Source organism: Diceros bicornis, chromosome 25, assembly GCF_020826845.1.
Source record: "Diceros bicornis minor isolate mBicDic1 chromosome 25, mDicBic1.mat.cur, whole genome shotgun sequence".
Taxonomy (NCBI): Eukaryota; Metazoa; Chordata; class Mammalia; order Perissodactyla; family Rhinocerotidae; genus Diceros; species Diceros bicornis.
In genome coordinates, this window is record NC_080764.1 from 44,138,604 (window position 1) to 44,153,567 (window position 14,964).

The 14,964-nt window shown below is 42.7% G+C and overlaps 1 protein-coding gene across 3 annotated transcripts in view; it reads left to right on the plus strand.

The window, feature by feature from the left end:
• Window positions 1–440: 440 nt before the first annotated feature.
• Window positions 441–14,964, plus strand: part of KCNC2 (potassium voltage-gated channel subfamily C member 2) — a 192,588-nt gene continuing 178,064 nt past the window's right edge. For 2 of the 3 annotated variants that reach the window (XM_058568771.1, XM_058568770.1), the window contains exons 1-2: window positions 829–893; window positions 2,096–2,771. In XM_058568771.1, coding sequence (XP_058424754.1) covers window positions 2,115–2,771 — 657 coding nt within the window. In that variant the 5' untranslated portion in view covers window positions 829–893; window positions 2,096–2,114. Of the gene's footprint in view, window positions 506–828; window positions 894–2,095; window positions 2,772–14,964 lie in introns of those variants that run through there. The other variant, XM_058568769.1, reaches the window with a different exon arrangement.

A 14,964-nucleotide genomic window follows, 5' to 3' on the forward strand; every position in this document is an offset into this window, starting at 1 on the left:
CTTGAATAAACTTTTAAAATTCGTTTCATTTTATATAACCATGATGTGGTGACTGGAGACCTACATTTGACTGAAAAAAGCCAGCCAGAGCCATGTCTAGGACACGAGAAACAAGACTCACTTGTCACCTGTAAGTAGACCTCTCTCTCCCGTCAGCTGTCATTAAGGAAAAAATGCAGTTGGTCTCAGCTTCTCTCACTTGGGGAGGGGAGTGGGGCAGCGGGAAGAGAAAAGATGTGGCGAGGGGGGAGTAAATAAGGCAGGCAGAAGCTCCAGGGGAGGTGGGCATAGCGCTGCACGGAAGGAAAATAGAAGAACCTGGTTGGTACAACACAGCTTCCCCAGACCCACCCACCCACCCTCCCACCCTTTCCCAAGCTCTGTGCTGGCGGCGGTGGCTGACGGCGAGTGGCGCGGGAGGGACAGCTCCAGCAGGGGCTGCTTTGCGGGGAGAAACAAAACCTGCAGGTCGAAATCGGAGCAGGGTGACTTCACCCTCCGGTGGGTGAGCTCTCCTGACCTCGGGCCCCTCCGCTCCAGCGCGGCCAGCGCATCTGCCGGCTCCCGGCGGGGTCGCGCCGCCTGGACCCGCCCGAGCTCCATGGCTCGCCCAGCCCCGCGCGATGGGGACGCTGGGCGCCGAGGGGGGCGCGGGGCGAGCCCGGCGCTCGCGGGATGAAGGCGGGGAGCGCGGCGGGCGGCCGGCGGGGGCTGTCTCCCCACCCCAGCGCCCAGAGACGCGGCCCAACCCTCGCAACCCGGAAAACGCCAACAAGTAGTTTCCCGCTGGAGGAGGGCGGCTCGGCTGGGTGTCAGGACTCGGTCCGGCTGCCCGGGGACTCTCGTCCACTCGGAAACCACAGCAGACCCACTTTTCTCTCGGTCTCGTTAAGGTATCCGCGGGCGGGAGGGAAGGGGGGTTGATTAGCCGGGAAGGGCGCGCTGACCCTGCAGGCGGGCACCCCCGCTCCGTTCCGCAGTAGGAATGTGGAGGTGAAGCCCTGGGGGAGGTGGCTGGGAGACTGGAAACGGGCCACTGTCAGCCCGACTTCCAGCTCGGCGCTCCAGGGGGTGTGCCTCCAGCAGCTTCTCTCTGGGCCTCGCCCCTCCTAGAAAGCAGCCCCCCACTCTCCGCCCCCAAGGCGTTTGTTTTTCTTGGGAGGGGGGGATGGGGTGGGATGCACTGATCACTTCTGTTCTCAGAAATGGATCCTAGTTAGTCGTTTCCTTGCCCAAGTAATAATAATGTTAACAACAACAATAACGTGAAAAGGAAATTGGATCAGGAAATTAGTTAGAGGTCTCCTTGGGGAAAGGCAACAGCAAGGACATTTTTTGCTCTGACTTATGCGTTGGGGGTTTCTGCCTGGTCCGGGAGAGAGAGTCCAGGTGAACCAGAACAGGTCGCGCAGAGGGCGCGCCCCGAGCGCCGGGGACAGCGAGCCGTCCAGAGCGGACCGAGGGTACGCGTGCACGGGGCGCTCCGCGGGGCCGGGGGGCTCTCCCCAGCACTGCCGAGTTGCCTCTGCCGAGAACCCCCTGCCTAGGAGAACTGCCTCCAGGCTAGGGGACAGAGGGGGGCTAGGAGAGCGGAAGAGAGGGACCAGGGCGGGGAGACAGGGGACAACGGAGAGAGAAAGAGTTAGGAGGGAGAGATGTGGGGTGTGGGGAGACAGAGGGGGGGCAACGGAGGGAGAAAGAGTTAGGAGGGAGAGATGCGGGGTGTGGGGAGACTGGGTTAGGGGCTGGGAGCAGGTGGGACTTGAGAGAGGACAGGGGAGGGAGAGAGAAGGGTGAGAAGAGGAAGGAGGAGGGATCAGAGCAAAGGGAGGACGGTGTGAGTCAGGGAGAGGGCGTCGCGGAAGGTCAGGAAGACTTGGACTGTCATCTCCCTGCTGCTCGGGAAGCCTGGGAGAGGGGCGATGTGGAGGCGGGGACAGCGCTGGGCGCTGATCTCCTCCTGGGAGGCTCGGGCGCCCCTTGCCCGTCTGCCAACCCTGCATCTTGGGGCCCTTGGGCTGGCGGTGGGGTGGGGGTCACCGTGCGGCTCTGACGGCGGAGGTCTTTAACTTGGCGCTGTGTTCGCCTCCTCCAGTCATGTCTGAGCCACAGAGATGGGCAAGATCGAGAGCAACGAGAGGGTGATCCTCAATGTCGGGGGCACCCGGCACGAAACCTACCGCAGCACCCTCAAGACCCTGCCCGGGACGCGCCTGGCCCTGCTCGCCGCCTCCGAGCCCCCGGGCGACTGCCTGACGGCGGACCAGCTGCAGCCGTCGCCGCCTCCGCTGTCGCCGCCCCCGCGGCCGCCCCCGCTGGCCCCCGGGCCGGGCGGCTGCTTCGAGGGCGGCGCGGGCCGCTGCAGTCCCCCCGCGGGCGGCCGCGAGTTCTTCTTCGACCGGCACCCGGGCGTCTTCGCCTACGTGCTCAACTACTACCGCACCGGCAAGCTGCACTGCCCGGCCGACGTGTGCGGGCCGCTCTTCGAGGAGGAGCTGGCCTTCTGGGGCATCGACGAGACGGACGTGGAGCCCTGCTGCTGGATGACCTACCGGCAGCACCGCGACGCCGAGGAGGCGCTCGACATCTTCGAGACCCCCGACCTCATCGGCGGGGACCCTGGCGACGACGAGGACCTGGCGGCCAAGAGGTTGGGCATCGAGGACGCTGCGGGCCTGGGGGGCCCCGACGGCAAGTCCGGCCGCTGGAGGAGGCTGCAGCCCCGCATGTGGGCCCTCTTCGAGGACCCCTACTCGTCCAGAGCCGCCAGGGTAAGGCCGAATCGCCCCTTCCTTGCTGCCCCAACTTCTCCAACTCCTTCCCCCGCCGTCAGTTCTTTTCCACCAAGGGCTCTGGGATGGGGTAATCGGAGAAGGGACCAGGGCTCCCTAACGATGAGATTAGAGACCCATGTGGTGCAAGGTAAACGCAGGGACTCTGGCCCCCGTCCTCCTCGCCCCCCTTAACCCCCCTCCTCTCCTCAACTCAAACTGAGATTTACTTGAGCGGATGGGAACCAAAGTGCAGATGTCGACTGCTCTGTGCAAGTCCATCTGAGCCTCATCCTGAAACTCGTGCCACGCTTTATTTTGAGCTTTTTTCCTGACTCTTTTGTCCCAACTTTTCCTTTAGCTCGGATGTCTCTTCGGGCCTTCTGGTCATCACAATTTGACATTTTCAGTGAGGCCTGACACTCCTTCACATCTGACTCACCTAGAGCAGTGGTTCCATTTAGAGATCGAATCTGAGGACAGAAGAGGGGAAATGGAATATATGGATGTGGCTGGGAGTTGGTGGGGCAGGGCGTGCAGGAGGTTCATTTTGTGAAGAAAATCCCCTGACTGCTGTTTGGCCTGCCTCCATCGAGGGAGAAGCTCGCTGGGATTGCTCCCCGGAGCTGACCAGAGAGCCCACCTGCACGCGGAATTGTGGAGTCTGGCGCCTTTTCCCTTGGGCTGTATCTATGTTTATTACAGATTGAAAGTGCATTAGTCACTTCGGTGATCCTCGTTTAGTCAGTTCTCTAAATTTGAGTAGTTTAGATTGTAGCAAACTTTATTTTACTCTTTAGATGGTGATCCCATCCTCAATTTTCTTTTCAGTGTCTAGCTTGAATGACAGCTTAAATTTAGTCTTTGACACTCACAATTAATTCTTCAAAATTCCATGAAGGGACTATAAAAGTAACCAATAATGGTTTCTCCAGTTTAAAGGAAATAAGAGAAATATAAATAACCAAAAATTATACAGTATATGTGAAAATACAGTACTGTATTTAGTTAAGTCTTTGCAACTGCCTGTGTCTGTTTGTTTCTGACACCCAGAAAAGATACCCCCTGGGCAGAATGGGGATTCTCACAGTCTCTCTTTGGCTCTGTCCTCATTATTGTCTTTCTCTGTGTGTTGGAAGTCTCTGCATCTGAGATACTGTGCAGCTGTCTATCCACTAACTTGTCAGAAGATGTGCTTCTGATGCCACTTTAGAAGTCTGAGGATATGTTTTGTTTTCAGTGTGAAACAGAATATGAAAGAGACAATTTAAAGCATTGCTGTTCTTTTGGATCTGGTAGTTAAATGCATACGTAAATTCTAGTATGTCCATATTCTCATATTTGAGTATAAAATTAATAACTCTGATTCTGAAATCTTCCTTTTAAGACCATTCTATAAATTCAACAAGAGTTGCATTCAGAAAAACCAGACAAACAAGTGCGTGTTTATTTAAATTAAATCACAGACTCATGACCATTGCATCTGTGTTTTTTGGATTCCAGCTGAGTGCCACAGTGCTCCATCCACTTGGTGGCTAAAAAGATAATCTGAATTTGTTTTCAGGCTCATCCTGTTTTCAGGCTCATTTTTGTGCAGATCATTTTGTGCAGATCATTTTGTTGTAGGCTAGATTGCATAGCAAAAACTTTAAGAAGGGGTTCAATTTTTTTTATGGCAATGGAAATTGATTCCTTTGATTGTTGGTCAAAAGGTAAACCGTTAACTCGAAAATAGTTTTAAAAAATTTTACTAATATTTCATTGTAATAATATGAAGGATTTGACCTGCATCCATTTAGGTGAGGAAAGAACACAGATAAATTAGAGATTAACACAAGTTCAAAGAGCCGTTAGAAGCAGAATCAGCTGAGAATCATAGACCTGGAAAATTTCTATGCGGGTCACCTCGTCAAAACCCTTTATTTTATGGATGAGGAGAATGAAGATTGCAGATGCTAAGTGATGGCCAAGGTCACAGAGCAAGTTAATAGCAGTGCCAAAATTATGCTGGAGGTCTCATGACATCCTCCCTGGCCCTTCCACCACAACCACTGATAACAACTGACTGTCTCTCCTGTGAAATCTCTGCAGATTGTACTGCTCTTGAGATCTAATGCAGCATTAGACATTCGCTAGAATTCTAACTTTGAAAGGTCATCTGTGATTTTTTTTAATATATGTAGTCCAGGACTTTGGCTGGTAGAATTTTTAGCCTGCACCGCTCAACATTAGAGTGAAAATATGGGATTCATTTAACTTCTTAAAATGAGCCCTGTTTGAACTTTCCATTTTTATTGGACCAGTTGATATGTAATGTTTTGCTTTCCTTCAGATTGGCTAACATTTTATTTTTTAGAAGTTTAAAAAAATTAGTATAAGGGCAAAATACTAGATTCAAAATATTTTAAATGATTTATTCCCAGTGTTAAACAGCTGAGAGAAGTTATACGTTTTTCCTTGTCCTTCTTCTTTTCACTTATTTTTTGGGGGAGGAGAGAAGGTGATTGAATTAGGTTGTGTTTTAGAGTATGGCTCTTCCTTGGTGACGTGTATCTTTGATTAACTGGTAGACGTTGTTTTACTTTCAAAGAGCATCTTAGAAAAAAACAAAAGAGTAACTGCCATGGAAACATATTTGAGACGCTGGCTGTTTGGTGTGGGTCTAGACCATTTCATGTATTCTCTGGACCTTTATCTAGTGTGCGATTATGTGCAGGTCATCCTGAATTATACATGGATTGCGATAGTGAATCCATCTTTTTTTCTTAATCTTGAAAATATTTACTTTATTAGCATTTTAAATTGTTTTATTTCCATAGCATTACTAAAATATATTCCTTAAAACTATTAAAATTTAAATTTCAATATCTAGAGTTGAATTCGGAATTGCACATATTTAATTTACTTTTTATGGGCTGTTTTTTCCTCTTCCTCAAACCACAGAACAAAACAGGAAAGAAATTATCTACATAACTATTTGCTAGCTTTCAGTATAACATTTAATTAAAAACATTATAATAAGGTAAGGAGAATTTGAGTCATATTATATTAAGGTAAAAGAAATAAAATATATTATTTCTTGTTTTGTAAGCATTGCTCCATTTAAAAGAATTAATGGCCAAATATATCTTGTTCATAAAATATTGTTGTCAGTTATTAAAATTTATAGAACATTTATTTGTTTAATGAATATTGATTATGCAGTCACTCTAGACCAGAAACTATGCAAGATACTGGGAATGCGTGGACAAGATATATTCCTTTGCCCTCAATAAACTTACTACTCTATTTATGATAAAATATTTCCTAAAGACATTATCTGTTAAATTAAAAAATGCAGCAAAATGACAACAAACAAAATTCTAGAGATATTAAAGATAAGCTTTCCTTAAAAAAAAATCTCACATGGAAATATTGCCTAACACATGCAGAAAACATTCCGTTTAGAAAAGATGATGTTAAGGTGTTGTTACTCTTTATTTTATAATGAGAGTGTTAGGCTCTTTTAATCTTGATTGTTCTGTTTTCGAAGTGATTTCTAAACTCTCTCTTTGCAGTATTATTGGAGAATATGATGAAGGCTCTACTTAGACCAAATTACTGAATTTTTGGGGTATAGTCAAGTGTCTTCATCCCTTTTATGTTAATCAGGAGTCATGGCCAGCCTTGTAACAATGTAAATCCAAACTTCAGACCCTTGAAAAGAGGCTGCAGTAATAGTCTGGTGTATTTGCATTGCCATGTAAGCATCTAAGTGTCTTTTGACCTTTTCCAGGCCACTAATTTTACGGTTCACAAGTAAATTTAATTTTATGCTTATATTTTAAGCACTGGATAGGATCCGAGAGTACCTAATTCAATACATCATTAAAAGAACCAAGTACAGTAACTTCAATAGTCGATTATATATTTAGAAGGATATTTGATCACAAACTAGGTGATCTGATCCATTGCTGGGCATCGGCTATCGTAGTTGCACAGATTGGGTATGATTTTTTTCGTGTAATATTTTGCTAAGAGCTGATTTGTAGACTTGAGTTGACAAAATTAAATGAGAGTCAAGGAAATTTTTCTTCTCTGTCAAGAAGCACATTTTCAAAGTACTGAAAACAAGGAAATGTGTAAGTTTATATCAAAATGCAGGTCACCCTTTCCTATTTGAAAGTGATGTATATCATTACCACTTATTTTTACTACTACAAATACAGCAGATGTGGTTTTCAAGTCTCATATTATTTGAACTTGTGAGTCATATGTCCTTTTTATTATGGCAGCCTTTAAAAATATGTCTAAATGAAATAGTAAAGGGCTTTAAAGGACTGATAAAAGATAAACACAGATCTCCAGACGGAAATATATCATGGCAACATAGTCTAAACAGTAACCATCAATATATTATGTAAACTTAATTCAATGCTGTTTGAAGTATGAAGAGCTTTTCTTTTAGAAGAGCAGTCAAGATATTTTTTTAATGACAGAATAGCACTGCTTTTTGCTTTTTCTTATAGGTTGAAGGGTGGTGATTAATTTTAATACTGTGTAGTCAATATTTTCACAGAAAGTGACTGAATTGTGGGCATTGGGAGGAGAAGAGAGCAGGAGTAGAGAATACATGGAAACAGCATTGGAAAATGTGTGGACTGGGGTCTGTGAGACCTGTGTACTGACCCTGATTTCACCACTGGCTGTGTGACCTTGGAGAATTCACTCCATCTTCATGAGGCTTGATTTCCTTTGCCTTATTCTGAAAAAAAAAATTGGGGATGATACATTGGACTAGATAGTATCCACACTTCTTTCCAGCTCTAACATTTTGAGGTTTGGAAGAAAAACAAGGATACTTATTGCTAAAGATCCCTGGGGGTGGGGTGGGGCAGGGACAGCGTGTCTGCATTCATTTTGACTGTACTCTAAGGACCATCACACTAATAAGGTATCTATTTTTTTGTTGTTGTTTTTTACATTTGTAACTTTCTGCCTTTTTTTTTCCTACAGCTGTTGGGTGGCTGCTGCTCTGGTTACCATAGAAACAGGTTAGCTCGTAGCTTCCCATTTCCATTGAAAACAGCCTTCTCTCAACTACATATTGATCTCAGGAAATCATTTTGCTGTGACTCTGTCATGAAACCCATAAAGATGATCGGCTCTGTCATTTCCTAAATCTAAGATTCACTGCAGGTGTATATCCACCCACCCACAAGGATAACTGATTAGATAATCTCAGTTTTATTTCCATCTGAAGAGTGCCTTGTCAAAGACACCATTGTTTCCCCTTCCTGTATGTTATACAGAAGAGAAAGGCTTATTCACTTGAGGTTTTACAGATATGCCTAACACATTTAAGTGTTTACAAAATAGTGTCAAATTATTCAGTTCTAACCTCTTTCATAACCCATTCTATCAGAATAAGCATAGAGAATAGTATGCTGTCTAGCACATTTCATAAATTTATATTTTAATGTACTCAATGAAGAATATTTCAAGATAAGTATATTATATATATGTATTATATAGTGTTTCATATTTCTCTTTTGAGAAAATAGTTTTTCTATTTCAGGATATAGTTACTTACATAAAAAGAAGATATACTTGTTATCGTAACACAGATACATACTTGGGGAATATGTTTATAAAATTTTTATATGAATCAGCAATGGAAGAAACTTGTAAAAATTTGGCTTAAAGTTTTGATTGAGATCATTTGTGTGTGTGTGTGTAATATATATATGCAAAATATATACTCTGAAGAGGATTGGTGACTGGTATACATGACAGACTTCTGGTGTTCATGAGACTTAGAATTAGAAGGAAACTGGTGATCATCTGGCACAATTGCCTCCGTTAACAGAGAAGACAGTCGCCTTGTTCATGGTTCTGGCTGGTTAGTGGCAGCAGCAGGACTAGAATTTCGCATTTAGATCTCGTTTCTGATGCTCTTCCCACTCAGTGTTGATTGCTGAGTCTGGCTGTTTGACATTGCATGCACGGATTTTAGCTTTTGGGAACAAGGGAGCATGTTAGGAGTAGTTAGGGTAAGCTCTGCCCTTTCTTGTGTCTTATTGTTCAACAACAGCAGGGAAATTGTTGCTGTTTTAGGTATTCACTTTGTTTTCAGATGCAGCATTCCATCGCTGCCTTCTCTACCAGTTCTGTATCTTTCTGTTTTTCTATCTTTAAAGCTTCAAAAGTAACTCTATGCACTTACCTCCTGTTTTTTTCCTTCAGCTCACAATCTCTACCAGAGGATCTACAGAAGCCTTAGCTCCCAAACTGAGCCATGTATAATAGGCTTCAGGACAGATTTAGATAATTAAGAAATAATATGTATATTCCCCTCTATCCCTTTGTGTGTGTGTTTTGTAATATGATTTTCTATTCCTGTTTGATTTATTGTCTTTGGGATTTTTTAATGCAACTCTGGTGATGGTTAATGTGTTTTAGAGAGCATTGTCTTCTCACATGTAATTAACCAGATCAGGGTGGATTTACACAGGGATAACTGGTGAACTAGAGGAGTGAAGGTGTTTGGAGCTGTTGTTAAGATCTGCAAGTGAGACTGGATGTTGTTGTGAGGTTAGTGAATTCCGGGAGGAAAACCTTTCTTTTTTTTTTTTAAATTTATTTGTTTATTTATTTACTTATTTATTTTTTTTTTTTAAGGAAGATCAGCCCTGAGCTAACATCCATGCTAATCCTCCTCCTTTTGCTGAGGAAGACCGGCTCTGAGCTAACATCCATTGCCAATCCTCCTCCCTTTTTTCTCCCCCCCAAAGCCCCAGTAGATAGTTGTATATCATAGTTGCACATTCTTCTAGTTGCTGTATGTGGGACGTGGCCTCAGCATGGCCAGAGAAGCGGTGCATCGGTGAGCGCCTGGGATCCGAACCCGAGCCGCCAGTAGTGGAGCGCACGCACTTAACTGCTAAGCCACTGGGCCGGCCCAGGAAAACCTTTCTTTAGTGGATCGTTAGAGAGAGGTGGTGTGCACTGTGTTGGATGTAAGGCAACATCATAATTTTGGGAGTGTTTGAGAGAATGTGTTTTACAAAAATCAAACAGAAGAACTTGGGTCAAAATGTTGCTGCTAATATTGGGGAAAAAAGACTACTCCATAATTGCTACAGTCACTTAACTGATCTTTTCTTCTGAAAGTTGATAATGATGAGAACGTCTTTGTCATTTGACATTTCCTTGCTGTTCCACATATTAAGAAAACCCTTTGCAGACACCTCGGTAGTGTCTTCCCCATTTTCTGTTTGCTGTTAGATCTTATAGCTTTGCCATTCTTTGGGTATTGTTGACATCTTTAAAAATTGGAGCAAAGGTTAAGGCATTCTTTCTTGGCAGGTGTTCTGTGATTTAGTCTCAGCATTGGAAGGTGTTTTCCCTTGAGTTGTCTCTATGGAGAGTCTCAGAGATGAAGATAGGCCACCCTTTGGCCACAGGCGTTCTCTTACTTTATACCAATTCTTTGTCAAGAATTTTTAAGTTGTTCACTAAATGATAAAATACAAATACATTTCTTATAAAATAAAGTGATTTTAAATAATATTGTCAATATATTCAAATTATATTGTTAATCCTAAATTTAAGACAACATGATTATGAATTATATTTAAGCGAAAACTGTTTGGGCTGGTATGAACTTATTTGTTGAGTAGTTTGTCAGATTGGGTTCAATGAAAGGGCCAGACATTATTCTGAACTTATGTGAAATTTATGTCTGTGTTTGAAAATTATACAACGGAAATTCAAATATGCAATTGCTTATTTTGGTATTTTTATGCTTATTGATTTAGAATAAAATGCTGTTTGCTAAAAGTGAATATTGTAAAATAATTGTATTGGAAACAATGGCAAAGTAATCATAGCAAGAGTAAGCTTCATTACTATTTGACATATAAATTTGGATAAAATTAGTAAAACTGATATTTAGGAAAATAGAATGATACAGTTATTGCAGTTTTATTTGTTTATTTATTTATTTATTTATTTTTTTCCCCCAAAGCCCCAGTAGATAGTTGTATGTCATAGTTGCACAGCCTTCTAGTTGCTGTATGTGGGACGCGGCCTCAGCATGGCCGGAGAAGTGGTGCGTTGGTGCGCGCCCGGGATCCGAACCCCGGGCCACCAGCAGCGGAGTGCGGGCACTTAACCGCTAAGCCACGGGGCCAGCCCTACAGTTTTGTTATTTAAATTTCCTGTTTCTGTCTTGGAGTGAGCAATGAGAGGTCAATTATTAATTATAATTATTAAATAAAAAATTAGTAAAATATCCTTAATGAAACCTGTCTTTCATGTAAATTGAGTAGGAAATGGACAGCATAGAACCTTAGCTGGCCCTTTTCTGTGCAAATAGAATCTAAAGTATCAGTAGTTTTTTATTTCTTTTAAGCTGTTGGAACTTTATTATTAGGCCTATCACAGTCATGTAAAATGATTAGGGGTGCATTAAAGTTGAACGATTGTATTTGTATCATGATGGATAAACATTTATGAGTGTATGCTTAATTCCCAGGTTCATTAGGGTATTTTCTGTGCTTTCATATTTAGAGTACAATGCTAGACAGAATTCAAGCAAGGTAATGAAATCAAACATATTTTAATGCACTAATAGGCGTCAGTGACATTCAAAGTTGATTTGTCTTAATTCAAAAACAGGGTTCTTTAATTAAGTGCCTCAATTTCTTCTGTGAGTCTGCTGCTAAATTTTTAGTTGTAACATGTGCATGCTATTGTTTCTTTATTTTTTTAAATTTAATGATTGTTTTCAAAATCTGTTCATTTTTCTATTTATGTATCTATCATTGATTTAATTCATCACTGATTCCTCTATTTTAGGTGGTTTCTTGGTAACATTTGTTTCCTTGAAGTCAGTGCAGTTGTCAGAGAAGTTGGCTGTGCTTCAGCAGTAGGTTTCTTCGTCGACAACCTTTTGCATTTCCTCTACCTTGCCTTGCATTGAGCAGTTAGTGAAATGGCGTGTTATCTCCAGTCATTAGTACCTTTCTCTTTTAGCTAACAAACTGGAAGAGAATCAAACATCAAAGGTGAAAGCTTTTAAATGCCTTTGAATCCCTTAGCTGACAATTATGGAGCTTCAGCTATTGGCCAGAACCAGGTTAGTACTGAGAATGCAAGAAGAGTTTTTGTTTTTTTTCAGTTTAAAAAAATTGAATGAAAAAAAAAAGAAGGGTTAAAATTTGGCATTTACCTTCAAGACACTTGTGTTCTGTTGGAAGGGAACTGTACGTCCATAGTTAGGATATAATGCATTACATACTATAATAGAGATATATATTGGTATAGTGTGGACACACAGACCAGGGAGGGACCCGCTCTCCTATGCAAAGGAGATGACATTTTAGTTAACTCCAAAAAGATAAGTGTTTGCCAGCAGTCACGGGGAAGGTCAACAGAGTAGTGTGCCAGCGTGGAGCCTTGACAGAGAATACCATGCCATGTGTGTATGGGGTAATAAGAAGGACCAGAAGGCAGGAGAGAACAGGCTTGAGAGGTAGGGAGGGTTGAACCTGGGAATGAAGGGATCTCCTGATGAGATGTAAGATGCTCAGTCCAGGGCAGTACAAAACACTATTATTTCAGTTTATTCCCAAGTGGTAGTTCTGAAAGTTAAGTGTGCATGGGAATAATGTAAGATGATGACTAAAAAATTTAATTCCCAGATCTCACTCCAAAGATTCTAATTCAGGAGGATTTGGATAGAATTCAGAACAGGTGAACATCTTTGGGGTTGTAGTTCGTGACTGGCCCAGTACATTCCAGTACTGTGCTATGACTGCTGCAGAAGCAAACACAACTTAACAATGAATTAGGAGAATAATCATGCTTATGCTAGTATCTCCCAACGTGTGCTGTATAGATCTGCAGTTCTTCAGGATGTTAACGGGTGTTGCCCCTCACAAGAGCTCCATGGGCAGATGAATTTGGAAACTAGTTTAAAACAAAGTTAACTGGGTTTTTCTTTTTAAATTTTATTTACTATTATTATTTTTTATAGATATTTTTAGGGTCACGGAGTTGAGAGACTGCTGTTGGTTTTGAAGTGGGAGAGAATGAATGCTGGGGGCTGGACTCAGTTGGCTGAGTCTGCATCCTGCCTCCACCGCTTGCTAGCTGCACAACTTTCACTATGTTGCTTCTCTAAGCCTCCTTCTCATCTGGCCTGGGAGGTAATAATAGTATCTGACTCAAAGCATTGTTATGAGGGCAGACTGAGCATATTCATGTTATGGATCCAGCATGTACCTGGTTCTATAAATGCCAGTTGTATCATCATTGTCGTCGTCATCATCATCATCATCATTTTTTAGGGCAAGTATTAGTTATTTTGGGGGATGGTGTAGTTGCAATAGCCCACTTTAAGGACGCTGTCTGGCATTTAGAATGTTCATGAAAAAAAAAGTCTGTCCCTCAAATTTTTCATGTGGATACTGGATAACTTTCTGGAAATTGTAGAAGTATTCTATCCTTCATGAATAAACAGTGATTAATTAGAATAATATGTAACTTGTATGTATTATATACCAGGCATTTTGGGAGTGGCAAGATAAAGGCATATTTCTTGCCTTTATAAAGTTTGTGCGGGGCTGGCCAGTGGCGCAAACGTTAAGTGCGCGCGCTCTGCTGGGCGGCCCCCGAGTTCGCCGGTTTGGATCCTGGGCGTGCACTGACGCACCGCTTGGCAAGCCATGCTGTGGCGGCGTCCCATATAAAGTGGAGGAAGATGGGCATGGATGTTAGCCCAGGGCCAGTCTTCCTCAGCAGATGTTAGCTCAGGGCCGATCTTCCTAACAAAAGAAAAGAAAAAAAGAAAAAAAAAAGTTTGTGGTCTCCTGGAAGAGAACAACACGAAGGAAATGATAGTGCCATGTCATGAGATCTTCAGTGGAAGTAAGCACAGGGTGCTCTGGAGGTTAACAAGGTTGAAAAAAACCTGGAGGAAATGTGTCTCTGTTGGTACCAGAGGATGAAGAGGAGATAGTCAGACTTTTTAGACGGATAGAAAAACCTAAACAAAGCCCTAAAAGAGAAAGAAGGCATGGCCTGTGCAAGATACTGTAAGTAATTCAGTACAGCTGCAGTGTTGTATGAGGAATGGGGAGATTGGCAGGAGATAGAAGTTGAGATTGGATGGAAAGGCTTGGTAAGCGCTGTTGAGAAGGCCTGGTCTTCCTCTAGTGGTAATAGGGAGCTTTTGAGGGATTTTCAGCAGAGCAATGGCATGCGGATTTGTAATTGGGAATATCATTCTGAAACCTCTGTACCTGAAGAGGAGACTGGGTGGGGAAGATGAGTGCAATTTGTCAGGAGGGCTGCTGGTTAGCAGGTTATTGCAGTAATCCTGGTAAGAGATACTGGTGACCGGAGCTAAGACAGTGGCCAGAGGGAGGCAGTAAAATAGACATAGTTAAAGTGGAATTGTTGATTGATTAGATGCAATGAATGAGTCAGAGAGAAGTCAAGAATGTCTCCCTAGTTTCTGCTTGTACAAGAGGACGAGAAACCTTTATGACTTGTTTGTAATTCAAGATTCAGTGGTTATGTGATTTGAGAATCTGGTTTATCAGTTATTCTTTCATGAGATTTGACTATAATATTTTGTATTATGTTTTGTGATTTTTCCTTTATATTTCTGTACCAATTACCCAATTATAGACAGCTATTTCATAGATTTTATGCTTGTGAAATTAGATGCAAAATATGCCCCTTACAACTTTTCATTATCTTAATTCACCACCCTTAAAGGTGGTGAGCAATAAGAAGTCCTCTCTTCAAGAAATGTCAGCTTTGCATTGCTATTATTTTGGTTTAAAGCCCAAGAAAATAATATTAATTTTTGCATAATTTCTGTGAAATGCAACTGACTGTCCAATATTGTAGCTCCACAGCTAGAAGCTTAAATTGAACTAGGGATTAAAAAAATACTAGCATGTTTCTGTGTTTCTAAATCCTCCTTGGGAAATTGCTTTAAATAAATATTTTCTTTAGATGAAAGTCCAGGAAGCAGCAAAGGTAGTGAGGAAGGAAAACAAAAATGAAAACAAGCATCAAAGGAGTCAAACTGGGAAGGAGATGGTGACTTCAGATCCAAGGCAGAGTAATTCCTTCCAAAACATGAATGTGCTATGCCATTTCCTTTCTTGAAACCTCTTTACACCTTTCCTTTGGC